Source organism: Rhipicephalus microplus, unplaced genomic scaffold (genome assembly GCF_043290135.1).
Source record: "Rhipicephalus microplus isolate Deutch F79 unplaced genomic scaffold, USDA_Rmic scaffold_14, whole genome shotgun sequence".
Lineage (NCBI taxonomy): Eukaryota > Metazoa > Arthropoda > Arachnida > Ixodida > Ixodidae > Rhipicephalus > Rhipicephalus microplus.
The window spans coordinates 7480818-7503782 of record NW_027464587.1 but is presented as its reverse complement, the minus strand read 5'-3'; the positions used below and the strand labels follow the sequence as shown (position 1 = coordinate 7503782).

General features: G+C 48.1%; 1 protein-coding gene across 8 annotated transcripts in view; it reads left to right on the top strand.

Moving 5' to 3' along the window:
- LOC119181217 (DNA excision repair protein ERCC-6) overlaps window positions 1-22965 on the top strand; it is a 794400-nt gene that overhangs the window by 646108 nt on the left and 125327 nt on the right. For 7 of the 8 annotated variants that reach the window (XM_075882812.1, XM_075882810.1, XM_075882809.1 and 4 more), the window contains one exon: window positions 8471-8590. The exons of the other annotated variant lie outside the window; for it this stretch is intronic. In XM_075882812.1, the coding sequence (XP_075738927.1) occupies window positions 8471-8590 (120 nt within the window). The remainder of the gene's footprint in view (window positions 1-8470; window positions 8591-22965) is intronic. 8 annotated transcript variants of the gene reach the window in all.

Genomic DNA, 22965 nt, shown 5'->3' with positions numbered 1-22965 from the left:
TTTTAGCAGCAGTAGCAGGGCTGGACTGAGGTTAGCTGTCGCTCATAGCAGTGTCATTTTAGCTGCATGGTGACGTCCGGCTGCCTTTTGCAGACCGGTAAAGGGCAAATTTAGGAGAGGGGGATGTGGGAATTGAGGCTGGCCCGCTGCCTTTGCGCGGGCTTTCCCGCCTTTTCTGCCGTTCTCATGTCCCGACATGTCTGCCCTCCTTTGCTGTCTGCCGCGCTGAGAGAGCGGAGTGACGTTTAACTCCCTCACCCGGTAGCGGATGTTGACGGTGACGCCGCGCGCGGGGACTCCCAAGAGAGGTTTTCGCGCGCTGCGTCGGGAGCGGTCAGATACTCTCCGGGACAGCAAACGGTGAGCCACGCTATCTTTTCGTCCGTCGACTCCCGTCAGTCGGGGCTCGTCGGACTTCGCTGACGGCGCCTCGCGCCCAAGGCGAACGCTCACCCGCTGTTGCCCCGCTGCGTACGCACGGCCGAAGGGCGGTACGGTGTCCTAGTGCGTGGCCTCGCTACGCCGACCCGTCTCCCTTCGAAGCCAACGCGAGCGCCTTTGCCCTCGCTCGAGCAACCGGGCCTTTGCTCCGGTGTCTCCGTGGATCACCTTTACCGCGGAGACGTGCTCATGGCACCCCTGTGTAGTACTTTGTGCCCGTGGCGTGGATAAGCCTACTTGCTTTTCCGCCGCGCCTTTTTGCAACGGGCTGTACTGCGTTTGGTGTTGCCACAATAACGTGTTGCGACTTGAGCAGTATCGTGTTTCCCGCCACGGCGACGGTTAACGCGTGCCCTGCGGCTCGCTAAGACCGGACCCACGCTGGTGGCCGTACTCCTTCGGGATACGTGTACACCACAAGTACCACGTTCTTGTTCACCTATTAACTGTGGCGCATACCCGCTTCAGGCATAATTCCTCATGGTCGTCAGCTGCTGCATGAACAAATGGCGCTATACCTTTATAAATGATGAACCCCAACCAACTAGCTCGGCAAGGTGTCTTAGCAAACCAGCACAAAGTTTCATGCAAATGTTTAGCCGATACCACGCTTCTCAGAAGAATGATGAAGGATAGCATAGTGAATGCCGGTCTACTATCCAAAAATTATTAATAATGCCATAACTGCTGCAAGCAAGTGTGCTTGCAGCAGTTTTCAATCAGTGTTTAGAAAAGGCTCTGAAAGGCCACTCTTGTAACTTTCACTGTGACTGTGCTGCGTCTTCCACGCAGGCCTAGTGTTTTTTTTTTCATGCTCATTTAAGACAAGTGGTTTTCTTTCTTTTCAGCATTCAACGTCGTTTCTAATACGTGGGGTGGTGTTATTGTATGCTGGGCCGAGGTGACAGTGATGGGATGGCTCATTCTATTTCTGCCTCAGCAGCGCTCGCGTGTTTTAACTGCTCATAAAAGTTATGATGTGCAAGAGCTTGTTATCAATTTGGACTTGGTACGAAATATGATAGTGTCACGTTACACCATAACTGTAACCTGTAGATAATGGCACACAAAGACGTCAAACTGATTCGAACAGCAGCAATATGACTTTTGTTTTTCTCTGCACGCGCATCTTCGTTTTCTTCTGAACAGCGGCACATACAAGCCTGCCAGCATCTGTGGAAATAATACTTTCAGAACTTGTACTAGTGGCATTACCCCCCTTCCCAAAGGACATCGTCCCAATGTCATAACATAATTACCAGATGAAAAGAAAACACGTACGATAACCAGTACACAAGAGGGTGTTCACAATCACTGTAAGTCTACTCAAGGGAGTGTGACGAATAGTCAGCGTTGGTAAAATGGTTTCATCCTCGAAACATGGACGACGTGTGGCTGTTGTGAACGGCTCTTGTGAACGGCTGTTGTGAAGCCATGTCATCGTCAAGAACCTCGTAGTTCACTTCACTGAGACGACGGAGAACTCTATAGGGACCAAAATAGTGGCGTAACAACTTTTCTGACCGGCCCCGTTGTCGAATGGGAGTCCACAACCATACTCGTTCTCCGGGTTGGTAAGAGACATCGAGACGACGAGCGTTGTACCGCAGCGACTCGATGCCTTGTTGCTTATAGATTCGTTCGACTGCAAGCTTACGAGCTGCGTCTGCCAGCCTGATAAATTTGTTCGTCGTGACACTAATCTGGTGTCTGTCTGGTAGAAGCATGGCATCCAGCATTGTAGTGACATCCCTGCCGTGAAGCAACCGGAATGGTGTGAATCCAGTTGTTTTTTGCAAAGCGGTGTTGCAAGTGAACGTGACGTAAGGGAGGATGTCATCCCAGTTTTTGTGGTCTTGGTCAACGTACATGGATAGCATGTCTGCGATCGTCTTGTTTAGTCGCTCTGTGAGGCCGTTGCTTTGTGGGTAGTAAGCTGTAGTTTTTCGATGTACTGTGCCGCTAAGCTGCATGACGTCTTGTATCATCCGGGCGGGAAAAGCTGCGCCACGATCAGTTATGACAACTGCTGGTGCTTCATGTCGGAGGACGATGTTTTTCATAAAAAAAGTGGGCAGTCTCATTGACGGTGCCACGTTCTAATGCCTTCGTTTCGCAGTAGCGCGTCATGTAATCAGTAGCGACTACAATCCAGTGGTTGCCGTCACGAGACTTGGGAAAAGGTCCGAGTAGATCCATGCCAATTTGTTGGAACGGTTGTGTGGGAGGAGTGACGGGCTTCAAAAAGCCGGCTGGGCACTGATGTGGTGCTTTACAGCGCTGGCACTCGTGACACGTCTTCACGTATTGCTTCACGTCTCCACTGAGCTTAGGCCAGTAGTAGTGTTGGCGAATCCGGGCAGGGGTACGTGTGAATCCCAAGTGGCCTGAGGAAGGCTCATCGTGACAGGCGGACAAGACATGGGCTCGTAACGCTGGCGGGACGACGAGCAGGTACTCAGTCGCATAAGGGTCCAAGTTTCTTTTATAGAGGATATTTCTGCGGACGAAGAACGATGATAACGAGTGGGCGAATGCTGGTGGTGGATGCGGCGTACGGCCTTCGAGATATTCGATGAATTGTCGAAGCTCGCAATCGTTCTTCTGCTGTTCAGCCAAGTCGGATACACTAACGGCGCAGAGAAAACAGCCGTAGAGATCGTGATCACCTGACGCTGTCTTAAGAGGAGCTCGGGAAAGGTAGTCCGCGTCAGTATGCTTCCGGCCAGACTTGTACACGACTGTCAAATCGAACTCCTGAAAGCATAAGCTCCACCTGGCCAGACTTTAAGGTTCGCCAACCAGCAGAGCGCATGATGATCGGTAACAACTCTGAACGGGCGACCATACAGGTACGGTCTGTATTTAGCTATTGCCCAGACAACAGCCAGGCACTCCTTTTCAGTTGTTGTGTAATTCGCCTCCGCAGATGATAAAATCCGGCTCGCATAAGCAATAGGGCGTTCGATGCCGCCTTGCCACTGGACGAGGACTGCACCAAGGCCGATGTTACTGACGTCTGTGTGTAGTTCAGTGTCGGCATATTCGTCGTAGTGTCCGAGTAAGGGCTCACACTGGAGACGCTGCTGGAGCTCGGAGAAAGCGCGTGTTTGCTCAAGGCCCCACACGAAGAGAACGTCGTCTTTTGTCAGACAAGTGAGGGGTTCGGCAATGTTTGCGAAATTTTGCACTAAGTGTCTGTAGTATGCGCAGAGGCCTAAAAATCGACGCACATCACGTTTGTTGGTAGGTGGTGGAAAATCTGCGACAGCCAATGTTTTGTCTGGGTGCAGCCGAATATCATCAGGGCTAACAAGGTGGCCGAGGAACTTTAATTCGTTGTAACCAAAATGACATTTTTCTGGTTTCAGTGATAGTCCTGCCATGCGAATTGCAGCAAAAACAAATCTAAGTCGCTGTAAGTGCTGCTCAAATGTTTGGGAGAAGACAACGACGTCGTCTAAGTAATAAGGCATGCTTCCCACTTGAGACCGGAGAGCACTGTATCCATCATCCTCTGGAATGTTGCAGGGGCAGAACACAGACCGAAGGGCAGCACTTTGAATTCGTACAGACCATCAGGCGTTATGAATCCTGTTTTCTCTCTGTCGCGTTCATCAACTTCGATCTGCCAGTAGCCACTGCGTAAATCCATAGAGGAGAAGTATCGGGCGTGTCGGAGGCGGTCGAGTGAGTTGTTGATGCGCGGAAGCGGATAAACATCTTTCTTTGTGACTTTGTTGAGTTTGCGGTAATCAACGCAAAATCGGAGAGTGCCGTCCTTCTTTTTTACTAGTACGATGGGGGACGACCAAGGACTGTTCGAGGATTGGATTACGCCATCTTCGAGCATCTACTTCACTTGAGAACGTATAGCCTCTTGTTGCTTTTGTGATACTCGGTAGGCGTGCTGACGTATGGGTCGCTCAGCATGGTCAGTGACGATGCGATGCTTTACGGTTGGCGTTTGTTTTATCTTGGATGTAGACGTGAAACAGTCGCTAAACATGCGGAGGATACAGCGGATTTGCTCTTTCTGCGCACATGACAGCTTCGGATTGACATCGACTGCATCGGCTACCGCGGTGTCACTTTCAGCGGCTGCAGAAATTGGGGGTATCGTCGTACACGCTTCATTGTCAATGGATTCGAAATGAGCGATAGTTGTTCCCTTGGCCAAATGTTGATATGCTCCACTGAAATTGGTGACCAACAACTCAGTCACACCGCATTTAAATTGAATTATGCCGCGGGCAACGCATATTTGCTGAGACAAGAGCACCGAAAGGTTGGCTTCAGCAATACTACTACTGTCATGGTCTATGTCGCCCTGTATGGTAACGAACATACCGGTGCGTGGCGGAAGTGAGACGGTGTCGTCGACAATGCGAAGCGCATGCGGATCGGTATCTCTAGGCTTCGGGCCATAGTCGTCAGCAAACATTACGAGGCAGTCTCGAAGATTTATAGCAGCGCCGTGCTCACGAAGGAAATCCATGCCAAGAATAACTTCCGGGAGCATTCGGGAAGCACAACAAAAGAAGCAATGAACGTCGACTCACAGATTTGCAGCCTTGCGGTGCATCTCCCGATTGGTGTCAAGAGATGACCACCGGCTGTCCGAAGGTTCGGTCCATGCCCCCAAGGAGTCGTGACTTCTCTGAGTTCAGCCTCAAGTTCAGCACTGATAACTGAGTAGTCGGAACCGGTATCGACCAGAGCAGTCACTGGATGGTTGTCGACACGAACGGCAATGTCAGCAGAAACGGGTTCGTCAGCGATGTGAGGTGTCGGCTGAAAGGAATCGTCGAAGGTCGGCGGATGGGTCGGAGGAGGCTGTTTTGACGATAGCTTAACAGCGGTCCCACCCCCAGAGACTGCGGATTCTAGTTTCCCCGGCGTGGACTTGGGGACCTAGCGGATCGTCCCGCAACAACATCGGCGAAAGTGGAGTATTGATTCGCGGACGTAGAGTGTCGAGGAGATGGAGAGCGTGATTGGCGTCGCTGAAGATTCAGAGACGATAAACTTGCCAAGTATTCTGCAATGGCGCGGGGTCGTTTGCCGTCTCTGGGCTGACGAGCGTCTGGCCGAAATCCAGGTAGGCCCATCTGTCTGTACGAGCACTCCCGGTACAAGTGACCTGGCTCACCACAGTGGTAGCATAGTGGCCGATTGTCGGAAGCACGCCACACGCTAGATTTCTGCAAATTGGGTCGCGGATTCTCATAGTGTGGCGGGCCCGAGAAGTACTGCGGCATCTGCAGGCAAGTCGGTCGTTGGTTTTCGTAGTGCGGCAGGCCCGAGAAGTGCTGCGGCGTCGGCAGGCTGGTCGGTCGTTGGTTTTCATAGCGTGGCTCGCCGGAGAAGTACTGTGGCGTCTGCAGGCTAGTCGGTCGGGGGATATAGCTGGCTGCCAGTGCAGGAGTGCGTACAGCTTCCGCGTACGTTAGCAGAGGAGCTTCGGTTGGAGGTGGCGCTAATGGTCGTACCAACTGCCGCACCTCTTCACGGATGACGTATGTCAGAGCAGCCACTTGAGGCTGTGAAGGCACTGCGTGAAGCTTTTGCAGCTCGTCGCGTACAATGCTACGAACTAGCTAAGCAAGGTCTCTCACGCTCATGACATCGGGTGTTACCAAGGGTGCTGACAGACATGCAAGGTTGTCGGACCACTCATACTGCGAAGACCGCTATCTTAGCATTCGCTCCATTGTCGTTGCTTCACGGAGGAATTCCGCTACGGTAGCTGGTGGGTTTTGTACAAGTCCTGCAAACAGCTGCTCCTTGACACCCCGCATAAGAATGCGTACCTTTTTGTCTTTCGTCATTGCAGAATCCGTTCGACGGAACAGATGAGACATTTCCTCAACGAACATGGCCGCGCTTTCGTTTGGTCTTTAATTGCGAGAATTGAGGAGAAGTTCGGCTTGTTCTGTCCGGTTGGCGCTACCATACGTGTTCCGCAGCTGAGTGCAAAACACCGGCCAGGTTGTCAGGGTGGCCTCGTGGTTCTCGAACCAAATACGCACCGAATCCTCCAGGTAGAAATAGACATACCACAGTTTCCGGTGCTCGTCCCACTCTTTGGCGACGGCGACTCGATGGTATTGGTCCAGCCAGTCTTCAACGTCTTCGTAGGGCTCCCCATGGAAGAGTTTTTGGGGTTCGAGAGACTGGTGGCCATGGAGCTGGTGGAGTCGCGGTCTGTTCAGTTTGGCTTGCAATTGTCGCACTTGCCATGGTTCTGGAGCGTTCCGGAAGAGGGCTGAATTGGGATGGTAGGCCTAGTTGCCGCCGACTGCGTCGAAGGTTGGCTGTTTCTACCAAGGCGTCGATGTTGGGGCCGAGATCTTCGTCGTGGTAACAGTGCATAGACTATTACCCAGCACCTCCACCAGTGTCACGTTATACCGTAATTGTAACCTGCAGATAATGGCACACAAAGACGTCAAACTGATTCGAACAACGGCAATATGACGATTGTCTTTCTCTCCACGCGCATTTTCGTCCTCTTCTGAACAGCGGCACATACAAGCCTGCCAGCATATGTGGAAATAATACTTTCAGAACTTGTACTAGTGGCAATAGTGATGGCAACAACCCATTGAGAGTGTCTTATAGTTGCTATTACCAGAATAATGCAGTTTTTACCTCTAAATAAATGTTTTGGGTGAGCTCTACCTTCAGTTCCTTTTTTGTTTAGTTTGTGCATTTTTTTATCATTTTCGTATTAAACATGCATGGAATAAAATCCTGCCTATAACGAGGTTTATGTTGAATTAGCCAATTTTCTTATACCTATCTAGGTTTAACTGTAGTTGGATTTGACTTTCAATTGCAAGTGATAACCTGTAAAATACATTACATTCTAGAATTTAGTATACTTATGCGTGTAAGCCGGTATAACAAGCTTTTAAACTTGGAAAATATGATGAATCAGTGTGAGGCTAATATGCTCATTCAGCCGTGAAGTTGGGCTTCGTGGCAGTACAAATGTTATTTAAAGAGTTGTTTTCACGGCTTACCACCGCTCTACAGTAGTGTAAGCAGCTTTACAGGGGGCTACAGGCAGAATAATATACATCTGTTTGTTCATTCAAAATAGTTTGAAATTTTCAGTTTCTTTATTTAAATAACTCTTTGCAGGATGTGTTTTTTCAACAAGAAGTGCAAAGGGTGCTTCACGACTCCTTTAAACAACAACACTTAATAAAATTTCTATTATTCTGAAAAAAGTAGTGCTTGTGAACACAGACTACAAGAAGGTGCACAAAAACAGAGCTGTTAGAACACCAACATTATCTTCAGTAAATGGCTGAGTCCGCTTTTTTTTTTTTCAGTCATGAAAACCTCATTCACAAAAATTTAGAAATGAGTTTAGAGTTGTAAATCATTTATTTAGAATAGTTGGTATAGGTTCATGAGGATGAATCATGGAAAAGAAAGAGAGAACATAGGATTAGTGCCTTCTTCTTTGTCTTTGTTCTTCATAAGTGTGCGTAACTTTTTAGTAGCGCTTTACCATCTCAGTTCATTCTTGCTAGGCATCATAAAAGGAGCCTCGATTGCTTAGCTGTGTATACTGTGTATACTATCTTCAAAGGCCGACCCCCCCCCCCCCCCCTGTTTGAAATTTTGCATGCTTGAGCGTTTTGGGTTATACTGAAATATATAGGCGCCTTCACTTGACTTCTAGTTGCCAAAGTTAGTTATTTTACAAATAAATACCCCTGAAAAAAATTGCTGGCGATTTTGTTGTTTATTATATCAGATGATGAAACAGTGCATTTCGGACTTATTGGGGCAATGATGACACCTCATCGTGACAATGTGGCAGTGCAAACAAATTGGACTAAGTAAATAGGTACACAAGCAAGCACTTTGCGCCGTTCGTTTGCGCTGCCAAGAGGTCATGATGAAGTAGCCCACCATCAACTAACTTGCAAAGGGGACAAGCAGTGGGTGTGGTGGTCTCCTTCTTGTCCAAAGCTTCGTTGTCACCCACTGTCCTGTTGATGTTGTGCAGTGGTGGAAGGCGAGAACATCAGTGGTGTGGTGAAGCAAGCTGTGTTTAAGCCAGAAGTCACTGCAGAGCAGAGCCAGAAGCAGGATGACTACGTGCTGCACAAGCTCTTCAAAAAGTCTGGTAGGGGCCTTTAATCCCTCTTGGCATGAAGCAGGAGACGTAATCCAGTTAGGAAAAAAGACTGTGAGGAGATTGCAGCTTCTTACTTCAAAGTGTGCACCTAGCTTTCTATTTTTTTCAATAGATAAATTTGTTACCCGGGGAGGGCTTTGGAAAGAACCTACAGGCATTATTACTTAGGTGTTTTTTACTGTTGGAGTATATTTAATTACAAAAGGAGTAATAGGTATGCTAGTTGGTAATTAATATTTGGTAGCAGACAACTTATGGAATCAATTCTTTATTTACAATTAGTACAGAAGGAGGTCGCAATGTTACAAAACTGTTATTGAGACATCCCATTAATCATTTGTCAATAACAATAAAATTGTATGTAATGGCAAGAAGTAGTTCAAAAGTAAAAAAAAGATGTACGATAAAAAGGCAGGGCATGTAGGAAAAAGAACGATGATAAAAAAAAACAACGAAAGATAAGTCTTTACATTAAAAGTAATTGACTAACAAATAATAATGCAGAACTCATTATAATTGACAAAAGTTATAATTAGCATAATTTATATATCTAAAGGTAAACTGGTATTGGCAAATAATGACGACACACAAAATATGCGACAGGGACAAGTGCGAACTTTCAATTGAATTTTATTATTCATCACCCTTCAAGTATATAGTCATGAAAGAAAAAATTCAAGTGGTCACATGGAGAAAACCAAACAGCTTACAGCAGGCCGTGCAAGAAATAATGCTCACTATCAAATAGAGATATTAAAATGTCGAAATATAAAAGGCTTTCATCAGTTTGCGGGCTGTGGTATCACCGCTTCTACCCAAAATGTTCATCTCTCTGAAAGTCTGTGAGCACATGCAAGCTTGGCAACGCACGGGCAAATGCGCGTTCCCTTTATTGTTAAATGAAAGTTCATGTTTCCTTGTACGGTCGTTCACGCAATGCCCCCATGTCCTACGTAAAATTTCCCACAAGGCAGTGTTATGTCGTAGACGACACCAGTCACACATTTTACATACGCAAATAAGGGTTTATCAATAACATGGTGTAAATTTGATAGTTAAGTAAATAACACATGCTTGAAACTGTCTTTAACGACATAAAATCATAAATTTCTAGAAACAAGAAACTAAAACAAATGGGGAAAAAACGTTCAGCACAATGCTGTGATACATTCTAGAAGAGTTATTATAGTTAACTGACGGATATGGTTTATTCTGGAAGAACTGGCTGTTTGGCTAGTTGGTCCGTGTCAACTTCGCGCCAAATTCACAAGCACATAGAGGCAGAAAACACATAGACAGCATGGGCGCTCACTTACAACTGTTTATTCCTTGAGGAAACAGACTATTATATACCCAGTTCTCGCCAATACATGCGCAACATGAGTGGGCCATAAAATGCCTAATCATGCTATCAGACACATGCTCTCTAAGTAACGTGCTTCCGACTCATACAGGTTGAGGGAGGTTTTGCTAAAACAATTGTTGCCCCGTTTTTTTTTTTATGTGATCGGCCTCCAAAATTTTTTGTGATAACTTGCTTTTACTTCTTCCAAGGATCCTAATATACCAGTGCCCATGCTGTCTATGTGTTTCCTTCCTCTGTGTGGTTGTGAATTTGGCACAAAGTTGACTATGCATTCCATAAAAATAGTTTATGTTTATAGGTATATAATCACAATGAATCGATTGCGAGCAATGTTGTTAGTAGGTGTGTCTTCATGTGTTTTTTTTAACATGGTTGTGCAGCAGGCTTTAATATCTTATGACAATATATTCTAGTATTGAATAGCAGTGAATAAAAAAAGCTTTGAATTTTTCTTAATTAGTGTTTATTCGGGAAAGTAAAATGTTGCTGTTAGATCCCAAGTAACCACGGCTAACTGGTAGGCATACGACGAGACATACATTTTTGGATATTCCGGACATCCATCAGTTGTCCACAAATGTACAGTGTATGTCCGACGGACGTACATTGAATGTACAAAGGTAGTTCGTCAAATCTCTTTAGGACAGCCAACATAGACATTGGCAGGCCGTTCAGCTGATAAATAAATATATATACTTATATACATACATACATATATTCCCTGATGAAGGCAGGTCCTCCTGCCAAAGCGTAGGAAGTAATAAGGATTTTCGCACGTTTGTATGTTGTTTTTCAACACATATATATATGTATATATCACAGCAAGTTTTTTTTCACTCACTTTTCTTCTTATTTACTTTATATTGGTTTTAATAACTTCCCCCATACATTCTTTAGCATTATTGTCTGTTTGATTTCATTAATATTGTGTCAAAACACAGAAAAACGAACCCTTAGGTATAGATTTCTTTCTCTTATATATGTATATATATATATATATATATATTGTCACGCAGCCGCGACGATGAAGGAACGTGCACGACAGGATCGGGAGCAAGCCGCAACAATCTTTTATTTCACTGGGCTGACCTGCGCCCGAAAGAAACAAGTGAACCGCCGTACAGATGGCGAACTACTACACCGGTGCCCAAGGCTGCCCTCGGCTTATTTGCGAGGGGGGTTTTCCGATAAAACGCGGCACGAAGATAAGTTCACGGATCACGCCTTCATGATGGAGCGCAGATACACACTAGCCACGTGCGTCACAAGCAAAGCGATAAGGATGGCAAGTGATTGCGGCATTACTCCCCTTTTAAATAAGCATCGGCTCGATGCTTAAAAGAGCAAACATTAAAAACCGAGAACAGTGTCATAAGAACACACGAGAACAAAAATGAAGATCAAAATTGGCAGTTGACATTGCAAACTGTAAGGTCTATTACCGCGTGTAATAAGGTTTAAAGCGCACGACATGCACAAGTTCTGGGTTAGCACGGCGCCGTTGCGATGTTGTCGCGCCATCGGGGACAACTTCATAGTCCAGTTCACTAATGTGACGTATGACCTTGTAAGGTCCAAAATAACGGCACAACGACTTTTCGCTGAGTCCTCGGCGGCGAATGGGGGTTCGAATCCACACGCGGTCACCGGGTTTGTAATCCGTATGGCGGCGGCGTAAGTTGTAGCGTTGAGCGTCGATGGACTGCTGTTCCTTAATCCGCAGGCGTGCAAGTTGTCGGGCTTGTTTGGCACGTTGAAGGTAAATGGCGACGTTGTGGTTCTCTTCTGTGACATCTGCGAGCATGGTGTCCAACGTTGTAGCTGCCTCTCTACCGTAGACGAGGCTAAAAGGCGTCATGCGTGTGGTCTCTTGTATTGCGATGTTATAGGCAAATACGACGAATGGAAGGATGCTGTCCCAGGTTTTGTGTTCTGCATCGACATACATGGCAAGCAGCCCCGCCGCGGTGGTCTAGTGGCTAAGGTACTCGGCTGCTGACCCGCAGGGCGCGGGTTCGAATCCCGGCTGCGGCGGCTGCATTTCCGATGGAGGCGGAAATGTTGTAGGCCCGTGTGCTCAGATTTGGGTGCACGTTAAAGAACCCCAGGTGGTCTAAATTTCCGGAGCCCTCCACTACGGCGTCTCTCATAATCATATAGTGGTTTTGGGACGTTAAACCCCACATATCAATCAATCAATACATGGCAAGCATGTCAGCAATATTTTTGTTCAGCCGTTCCACAAGGCCGTTTGTCTGCGGATGATACGCAGTAGTCTTCCGGTGGCTGGTTTGACTGTGGTGCAGGATAGCTTGCATTAGCTCTGCCGTGAACGCTGTTCCCCTGTCCGTGACGAGGACCTCGGGGGCACCATGTCCCAACAGGATGCAGTTGACAAAAAACTTTGCGACCTCCTCTGCTGTTCCGTTCGGCAAGACTTTTGCTTCGGCATAACGGGTGAGGTAGTCAGTTGCTACGATTATCATTCTATTGCCAGAAGTTGATGTCGGAAAGGGACCGAGAAGGTCGATTCCAATCTGTTGGAAAGGCTTTGCTGGGGGTGGTATGGGGTTCAGCAGCCCGGCTGGCCTGGTCGGTGGCCTCTTTCTTCGTTGGCATTCACGGCAAGTCTTTACGTACCGCGCCACGTCGGTGGGCAGTCGTGGCCAGTAGAATTTCTCTTGGATTCGGCGAAGAGTGCGCGCATATCCAAGGTGTCCAGCAGTCGGTTCGTGGGAAGCCTGTAGAATTTCTTCTCGAAGGCTGCTGGGAACGACAATAAGATACGTAGTCTTATTGGGCGCATAGTTCTTCTTTACGATGATGCCGTTTTGAAAACAGAAGGATGAGAGTCCGCGCTTAAATGATGCAGGGGGTGATGAAGTTTTGCCTTCCATGTATTCATGGAGACGCTTGAGGTCAGGTTCCGCGTGTTGCTGTTGCGCAAAAGTGGTGCTACTGATAGATCCAAGGAAGCTGTCATCGTCGTCGTCGTTTTTTGGGGCTTCATCGACAGGGGCCCTTGACAAGCAGTCTGCGTCTGAATGCTTCCTCCCAGACTTGTATGTTACGGTGACATCAAATTCCTGGAGACGAAGACTCCATCGAGCGAGGCGGCTGGAGGGATCTTTCAAGTTTGCTAGCCAGCAGAGGGCGTGATGGTCACTCACAACCTTGAATGGTCGTCCGTAAATGTAAGGACGGAATTTCGATGTCGCCCAAATGATTGTGAGACATTCCTTCTCAGTAGTTGAATAGTTACTCTCCGCCTTCGACAGCGAACGGCTAGCGTATGCGATCACTTTCTCAAACCCGTTGCTTTTCTGGACAAGGACCTCGCCTATGCCCACGCTGCTTGCGTCGGTATGAATTTCAGTTTGGGCATCTTCGTCGAAGTGTGAAAGGATGGGAGGGGACTGTAAACGACGCTGGAGGTCCTTAAAGGCTTTTTCTTGCAGCGCTTCCCATTGAAATGGTACATCAGCCTTTGTTAGCTTCGTCAAAAGTTCAGCTATGCATGAAAAATTCCTCACAAACCTTCTGTAGTAAGCACACAAGCCAAGGAACCTTCGTACAGCTTTCTTGTCTGTCGGCCGCGGAAAATGCTCGATAGCGGACGTCTTTTGGGGGTCGGGTCGTACACTGTCCAGGCTGATGATATGGCCAAGAAATAACAGCTCATGATATGCAAAGCGGCACTTCTCAGGCTTTAGGGTAAGTCCTGAAGACTTGATTGCATTGAGTACGGCCCTCAGTCTTCGCATGTGTTTGTCAAAGGTTGCCGCAAAGACTACGACATCGTCGAGATACACGAGGCAGGTTTGCCATTTCAGGCCTGCCAACACCGTGTCTATTACTCGTTGAAATGTTGCCGGTGCGGAACAAAGCCCAAATGGCATGACCTTAAACTCGAATAACCCGTCCGGAGTGATGAAAGCCGTCTTTTCTCTGTCCCTTTCGTCGATTTCAATCTGCCAATATCCGCTTTTGAGGTCCATGGACGAGAAGTACTTGGCATGACAGAGTCGGTCTAGGGTGTCGTCTATCCTTGGGAGCGGGTAGACATCTTTCTTCGTTATGTTGTTTAGCCTGCGATAGTCGATGCAGAACCGGAGGCTTCCGTCTTTTTTTTTTTACGAGAACGACTAGTGCTGCCCAAGGGCTTTTCGAAGGTTGAATGACGTCATCGCGAAGCATTTCGTCCACTTGTTTCCGAATTGCTTCACGCTCTCGCGGCGACACACGGTACGGGCTTTGGCGGAGAGGTCGGGCGTGCTCACTGGTTATGATCCGATGCTAGGCAATTGGGGTTTCGGCACCTTGGACGAGGTTGTGAAATAGTGACCGTAGCTTTCTAGGAGAATGTGGATCTGACTTTGCCTGTCGCTGGGAAGCTCAGGGTTGATGTTGAACACAGGCGGCTGGTTTTGCATTGACGAGTCTTGGTGGGATTGGTCGGAGATGGCGAACGTGCCTGGAATGTCCCCTACTTCATCTAAGAAGCCAATCGTGCTGCCTTTGTTGAGGTGTCGGTGTTCCCTGCCGAAGTTGGTTACGAGCACGTCAGCTTGTCCATTCTTGAAGTAAGCGATGCCTCTGGTGACGCTAAGCTGTCGGTCTGAGAGGAACTGCCTGTTTCCCTCGATCACGCCTTCAACATCCTCGGTGTTGCCTGTAACTACTGGTATTATGACGCTTGACCTTGGTGGGATGCTTACTTTTTCATCTAGAACACGCAGGATGGCGTGGTGCCCTAGGGTGGTCTTCGACTGAATGGTTTGGCCCGTGGAAAGTGTGATTTGTCTTGATTGAAGGTCGCTGATTGCTCGATGTTCGGTCAGAAAATCCATGCCCAAGATGACATCGCGGGAACACTGCTGCAGGACTATGAAGCACGCTGGGTAAGTACATCCACTGACAGTCACTCGTGCTGTGCATCGTCCCGTTGGCAACACGAGGTGGCCTCCGGCTGTACGGATCACGGGACCACCCCATCTAGTCATTACATTCTTTAGTTGCTCTGCGAAGGCTCCGCTTATTACAGAAAAGTCGGCTCCTGTGTCGATAAGCGCTGTTACACTATGGCCGTCTATAAGTACGTCTAGGTCAGAGATTCTAGATCTCGAGTTGGACGTCAGTCTTGGTGTCGAATCGCGGCTTCTGCGAGTGCTGCAAGTGCGGTTGGGGTGTGCCATCGAGCTTAGTGCGAAGTGTCGTCGTAGCAGCCGTGGTGTCTCCGTCGGGGTGCCGTCGTCGTGCGGTATGATCAGTGGAGGTTCTTTGTCCATTCGCCGGCAAGCAACCTCGCCTCCAAAGGCTGCTTTACACAGTTTCCCCTACAAGGGCTCGAGGATCTTCCTCGCGCTGCCGCCGCGTTGCCATGGCCTGGCGATGTGTAGCGACTGTATGGCGGTGATGGTGATCGTGATGGACGGGTGGGCGGATACTCGGCACGGCGCAAGTAGTCTTCAACTTCACGTGGTCGCTGTCCGGGTCGCGGTCGTGGTGCGTTGAGGGCAAAACCACGAAGTCCCATGCGTTTGTAAGGGCAGTATCTGAGGATGTGGCCTGGCTCACCGTAGTGAAAGCATAGTGGGCATTGTTGGTCGGGGGTTCTCCAGAGGTCTGCTTTTCGCGGCGCTTCCAAAAAAACAAGTGAGTGGACGGGTTACGGCGATCGCTGGGGTGGTTCCTAATGTTCACGGCGCATGTTGGCGGTACCCCTTGGGTTGCGTACTGCGGCAGCGTAACTTATTCCCTGGTTTTCTTGACATGGAGTCGCCATCCGAGAAACACCCAAAGCAATGCGAACTTCGTCGCGTATGACATCCGTGAGTGACGCTTCTGGAGGCTGCGAGGGTGATGGTATAAGTAGCCGCAGCTCCTCGCGGACGACTTCGCGTATTATTTCACGCAAGTTGCTGGTACTTGCAAACGTTGCTTGAGGGTCCATGGAAGCTATGTGCTCTGTACGGTTGTACTGGCGGTTTCGGGAATCTAAGGTCTTCTCAATGGTGGATGCCTCTTGCGTGAACTCGGCAACGGTTTTCGGCGGGTTACGAACTAGGCCAGCGAAAAGGGACTCTTTTACTCCTCGCATTAGAAGCCCAACCTGCTTTTCCTCTGCCATGTTCGGATCCACACGGCGGATGAGGAGCTTCATTTCCTCGACGTATATAGGCACAGTTTCGTTAGGCTTTTGGATCCTCGATTGTAGCAGAATTTCAGCCCTTTCTTTGCGCAGCATGTTGGCAAACGTCCTCAAGAAATCAGTCTTGAACACCTCCCACGTAGTCAAAGAGGCCTCGTGGTTTTCAAACCATGTTTTAGCGGGGCTGTCGAGTGCGAAGAAAACGTGACTCACCTTCATCTCGTCATCCCATTGTTTAGTGAAGCCACCCGAGTGATTTGGTCGAGCCAATCTTCTGCATCTTCTGCAGGCGAGCCATAGAAGGTTGGAGGCAAGATGACAGGGGTGGGCGCAGCTGGTAGGCTCATGGTTGACGTCGAGTCTTCTTTTTAGGGGCGAAGCTCCTTAGGGCGTGGGCTGTGCGTCCCCTGTAGCCTGTATGTAGCCACCTCTAGTTTAGTTCTTGCAGTGTTCACTAGATGGCGGTACCGTCCCCTGTATGTAGCCACTTCTAGTTTAGTTCTTGCAGTGTTCACTAGATGGCGGTACCGTCTCCTGTATGTAGCCACCTCTCGTTTAGTTCTTGTAGTGTTTACTAGATGGTGGTACTTGTAGCTGATGATGAAGAGATGCAAGATGTTATAAACTAGAAAGCGGTACTTGTAGTTGATGAAAGACGCGACTAGATGGTGTTACTTGTAGCTGATGATGAAAAGATGCAAGATGTTATAAACTAGAAAGCGGTACTTGTAGTTGATGAAAGACGCGAGATCTTATAAAATAGGAATGATGTCACATATGGCGCGTGTCATTGGTTGAAGGCAATCGTTAGATTTAGTGCGGCGACGTACGCTAGGGGGAGCGTTGTAATAAAATCCGTTCGCTCTTGGCGCGCGCTCGGAGTCGCCGGATGGATAAGGCTGCACAGCGGAGAGAGCGCAAGGCACAGACCATAAAGCCGTCATAATGAAGGGACATCGCAAGCCATCCATCGTCTAAGAACAAATAAAAGTTGATTTGTGTATATACACACACAGCGTTTCTCACGTCTTTACATGATGATCGACTGGGCAAATTACACGGAAGATTCACAGTTTACCGATGAATCCCTCCGGAGCTTCGCCCATTCATCATCATTCACCCCGCGAATATGCCGTAATTTTTTTCTTTCGAGTGTACTCCGGAAGTGTTCTGGGTTCCGGTGGCATCCCTTGTAGGCGGCGGCTACTGCGAGTCGCGTCGCTGCTTTTGGGGGCCTCGTCCTTCTGTGCAGCTGTCGGCTCAGGGACCTGGTGCATACCCAGCACTTTCACCAGTTGTCACACAGCCGCGATGATGAAGGAACGTGCATGACAGGATTGGGAGCAAGCCGCAACAATCTTTTATTTCACTGGGCTGACCTGCGCCCGAAAGAAACAAGTGAACCGCCGTACAGATGGCGAACTACTACACCGGTGCCCACAGCTGCCCTCGGCTTATTTGCGAGGGGCATTTTCCGATAAAACGCGGCATGAAGATAAGTTCACGGATCACGCCTTCATGATGGAGCGCAGATACACACTAGCCACGTGCATCACAAGCAAAGCGATAAGGATGGCAAGTGATTGCGGCAATATATATATATATATATATAAGTGTGCGTTTATGTGTTTGCGTGCGTGCGTGTGTGTGTGTGTGTGATGCTATGATGAGTGGCAGACGTGGCTGGGTTCATACGCCATGTTTATTCCATAAGCACTTCTTCCTTCTCTACCTCTATCATCAGTAACTGTCTTTCTACGTCACAGGATTCCCCCTCCCCCCGAAAAAATGCGCAAGTTACAAACTAGACATCATGAACAAATGGACTCTCATAATAGGAAAAAACGTCAGAAAATGCAGTAGTTCCACGCCACATGAGAGTTACATGAACTTGTACAAAAATTCACTGGAGAGTGCAGCAATCCGGTGGTATCTAATCACGCTTCGGTGGGAGAGCTGGCTGTTGTGTTCAGGACAACACAAGAACAGCTTTAACGTAGAAATTGGATATGATACAGCAGTTCTTGCGAGGAATGAATAAAGGTAGAACGCCGTGGAACACTCATAGGTAGAGTTTCGCAGACGTCGGGTTTTTTCTCCTAAATGGTACGCATTGGGTACTACCAGTTTGCGTATTCGTTGGCTGACGAGGTGATCTCTTTGCGTTTCTGGAAAACAGGATGTGGTTTTACGCTGCTTGTCTCGTTTTGTCCCCTGTTGTTTTAATTGCTTTGATCGTAGACTCCGTCTTGACCTCTGCTAGAAAAAACTTGTGTGATGTTTATTTTCGGGAAAATGTCTTGAATTTGATGTCGTCTTTCTCTCGAGCGAGACATTTTGAATGTGTTGTCGCTTTGGTTGACTCGTTTGTAAAGGTCTTTTTTTAAGCCGTTTGTGTTTTTCCGACGTCTGTAGCTGTCTGTGTTGAATAACATGGCACTCAGCCTGGTCCATTTCATTCTGCTGGCCTTGCTTATGTTGCGAAAAGTGTTGAGGTGGCAGCCCTTTTGGAACAGGACAATGCTTGTTTTGGCAACTTGACTTAGTGCCAGTTGGTAGCTGTTGCAACGTTTTTCAGGCAGCAAAGTTGGTAAGATGGATTTTACCGGAAGAACATCAGAAGCACCTGCGACAGCATTCATTACATAGGCTTCTGGCTCCTGGCAACCTGTCAGAGTTTATGATTTCGAGCCTCCGGTGTTTGCACTTTCAGGTCGCAGCGCTCTGAACGGTGACACCGTTGACACAAACGGTGACACAGCCATGGTTTCTTCAGATTTCAGTTCTGAATGCCCGTCTTTCTGTGCAACTAACGAGCTGAGCTGTTCTGACGCATGCATCTGGATAAAAGCTGCAGCGCATGGCTAAGTACCATCTGAGTTTCGCTGCTCTATCCCGATCGTAGTGGACGTGTGAGACGTGAGGTGAGCGTTTTGAGCCGCAAAAGAACCAAGCGATGGGAAACCAGGAGGTGGGCCAAGTGTGGGAGATGGGAAGTAGGCTGCTCCAATGCGTGAAGATCAATTTTCCCTCTTCGAGTTGTCATGGGGATGTTCGGTATTTTCCTCATGCATCAGTTGGTCTACCCTGAACAAGGCGTCCTTATGACACGAATAGTGACCATTAGGAGCTTTAGAAGAGCTGCGTGGTAGAAAGCCAAGTGGTGGACCATGTATGCGAGACGAAGCATGCTGGGCAGCAGTAGGGTGAGCAACGTCTCGTGTCATATGTTGGAGCGTAGATTTTGAAAATGCTGATTTTCGTGCAGAAGAGAAGCCTGATGGAAAGCTATATCTTTTAAGGAAAGAGCCTGAACTATGGCGGCTGAGTGGGATTGTCTCCACAATATTGCTAATAAGGAAATCCTATTGTAGTCGTTAAAACAAGCGATCATCTTTTCTTTGATCTTCTGCCACGATTCATCGTTGTCGAAGATGTGGGTAAGGTAAAATTTGAATGCCTCACCATTCACGTAGTCGCTGAAGTTTATAACCATCTCCCGTTCCGACCATGATGCAGCGGTAACTTGGAGCTCGAACAGGTTGAACCAGTCCTGTACAGGTCCATCGTCCGCTACTCTGGTGTACTTGGAGATGGGAAGGTCAGTCGATGGTTCTTTCATGATGCCGGTAACTGCATGCGCCTGAGATCACCTCTTCTGTGGTCGATATTTAGTTTAGGCTTACTGCTGGTGGCTTCGTGAATGATGTTCGGTTGATGAGCGGTGGCCAGGTCTTCATCCTGTCGACTCGTGTGACACTATGATGAGTGGCAGAGGGGGCCTGGTTCATACGCCATGTTTATTCCGTAAGCACTTCTTCCTTCTCTGCCTCTACCATCAGTCACTGCCTTCCTACGTCACACACACACACATATATAATATGAGGAAGAGCTTTATTCAAGACGCGCTCGAGCTGGCACACACTGATGATGGTATCTACAGATGAGGAAATTATACAAATGATGATGACACGTCCATTTGATAAAGAAGAGTCGATGACTGCGCTCACACTGATTCCCCGTCATGCTGAAAGCGACCTCTTGGCCGCGCGAGAGACAATATTAGGAATTGCGTCGGGTATACAGCTTCAGTTGAGAAACGTGCACAATTTCTGTCCCACGGCAACGATGGTCGGAGAGAGCATTAAGTGGTGAGATAGGGTAAATAATGGGGGACGTTTGTTCAATCACCATATAAGTCCTATAAAATGACTGAGGAATTTTTCATATAAGCTGGGCACATGCACGGGAGTCCAGAGAAGAACTTTGTCTCTTGGAGAAAAGGTGACAGCACTGTGAGTTGAGTCAGAGCAAGACTTGCGAGCTTCCTGAGAGATGCCGGTGTTGATTCGGGCCAGATGACAGCAGTGCTCGAGGCGAGACAAATATTGTGCCGATAAAGAGCCTGCTGAAGTAGCAAGAGTCGAAAGGAAGGAGACGTCCAGAGTTACACTTGGAGAGTGGTCATGAACCAGAATATAGGGAGAAAAGTCGGTGGTGCGTTGCGTAGCCATATTGCAGGCGAAAGTTACGAATGGCAAAATGGCGCCCCAATTCGTGTGGTCAGGGTTGACGTACATGGAAATCATGTCTGAGAGGGTACAATGAAAGCGTTCCGTCAAGCCATTTGTTTGTGGATGATAAGTAGAAGTTGTCTTGTGGATGGTGTTGGCGGCTGGTAGAACCTCAGCAATAATAGAGGATAAAAAGACCTTGCTGCGGTCACTGAGCAGAACACGTGGAGCTGCATGGCGTAAAAATATATTACGCAGAAAAAAATTGACTACTTTAGTGGCTCTACCAGCGTTCAGCAAGGCTGTTTCCGCGTAACAAGTGAGGTGGTCAACAGCCGTCACAATCCAGCTATTTCCATTGGAGATCACGGGAAGGGGGCTGTACAAGTCTGTCCCGATGACTTCGAATGGCAAAGCGGGACAAGGAAGAGGTTGGAGAAAGCCAAAAGTAGCAGTAGTGGGTCGTTTCCACTATTGACATAAGGCACACGAAGAAACATATTTGCCAATGGCGGATGAGAGGCCAGGCCAGGTTAACCGACTTCGTATTTTGCTGTACATTTTGTGATAGCCGAGATGCCCAGCAGCAGGATCATCGTGGAATGTCTCAAGAATCTGACGTTGTAGACAAGGCAGTATAACGGGAACCCATTTGCTTCCTTCAACGTGGTAAATATAGCAATGTAAAACACCATTGTGAAGCTTGAATTGTTTCAGTTGTCGACAAAGTCCGGCGTTCAGAGGAGTGGATGTGCCTTCTAAGCTTGCTATTATGGAGTGGCAGTAAAGGTCAACGCGTTGATGCGACACAAGGGTAGATGGGCGGCCGGATCTTAGCCAACTGAGCCCATGATGGGTAATGCCGCGGTGTAAATTAGTGACGGTGGGCTACTATCACGGTTGGGGAGAGGGCAGCGAGAGAGAGCATTAGCATCTTGGTGCTTCTTACCAGGCCTGTAGACGGCACCAAAGTTGTGCTCTTGTAAACGAAGCACCCAGCGACCAAGACGGCCCCATAAGTTCTTTAGCGATGAAAGCCAGCACAATGCGTTGTGGTCGGTGATGACTGTGAAATGGCCGCCGTGGAGGTATGGACAGAACGTTCGTACCGTCCATACAACAGCGAGGCACTCTTGTTCGGTTATTGTGTAATTTTCTCGGCAGCAGTCAGAGCACGACTGGCGTAAGCGAGGACACGTTCGCGTGCGATGTTGTCATGCTGAAGAAGAACGGCACCGAGACCATGACCACTGGCGTCAGTGTGAAGAATGGTGGATGCACCTGGATCGAAGCGACATAGTACTGGGTCAGATGTCAAGGCTTGCTTCAACACCAGAAAAGCCTTTTCACAGCCTTCAGACCAGGCGAATGCCATGTTACTTGCAAACAAATATTTGCAAAGTTTTTTGTTACATGGATGTGAAAGTTACAATTAAAAAAAAAAAACAGTTGATGGAGCGGGGATACAAGCCTTGCGAAATCTCGTATGAAGCGCCGAAAGTAGAATGCCAAGCCAAGAAAACTGCGCAGGTCTTTTTCACGCAACGGACGGGGAAACTCGAGGACGGCGGCAAGCTGTTCAGGATCCGGTCGAATACCGTCTTTGCTGACTAAGTGCCCTAGAATCTTGATCGTCTTGCTTGTGAAGGTGCATTTTTACGTATTCAGCTCTAAACCAGCTTTTGCAAGGCAACCTAAGACTTCTTTGAAACGTTGCAGATGTTGCGAAAAGGTAGACGAAAACACTATGATGTCGTCAAGGTAGCATAAGCAGGTTTTCCACTTCAGGCCACGCAGTACGCTATCGATCATACGTTCAGAGGTAGCGGGCACGTTTCAAAGTCCGAAAGGCATTACGTTAAATTCATATAACCCATCTGGGGTGGTAAAAACTGTCTTCTCTTTGTCAGGTTCGGATACTGGTATTTGCCAGTAGCCCGATCGTAGGTCAAGGCTGGAAAATTACTCTGCACCATGCAACGAATATAGTGCGTCGTTGATTCGTGGGAGAGGGTAAACATCTTTGCACGTTATTATGTTCAGTGCCCGGTAATCAACGCAAAAGCGTACTGTTCTGTCTTTCTTTAGTGCCAAAACAACTGGCGAAGACCATTGAATCGAGGAAGGACGTCGAAGCATGTCTGAGACATGCTTCGATGTTTTCCTTGATTATCTTCCTTTCTGCAAGAGACGGTAGGGGCGCCGGTGAATAATTCGGGAGCCGTCAGTCTGAATTCGTTGAGTCGCAGAAGTTGTCATACCAAGGACAGCAGAATGAACATCAAACAAAGAGAGATGTCTGTTCAATAAATTCAGCAATTCTTGACTCTGG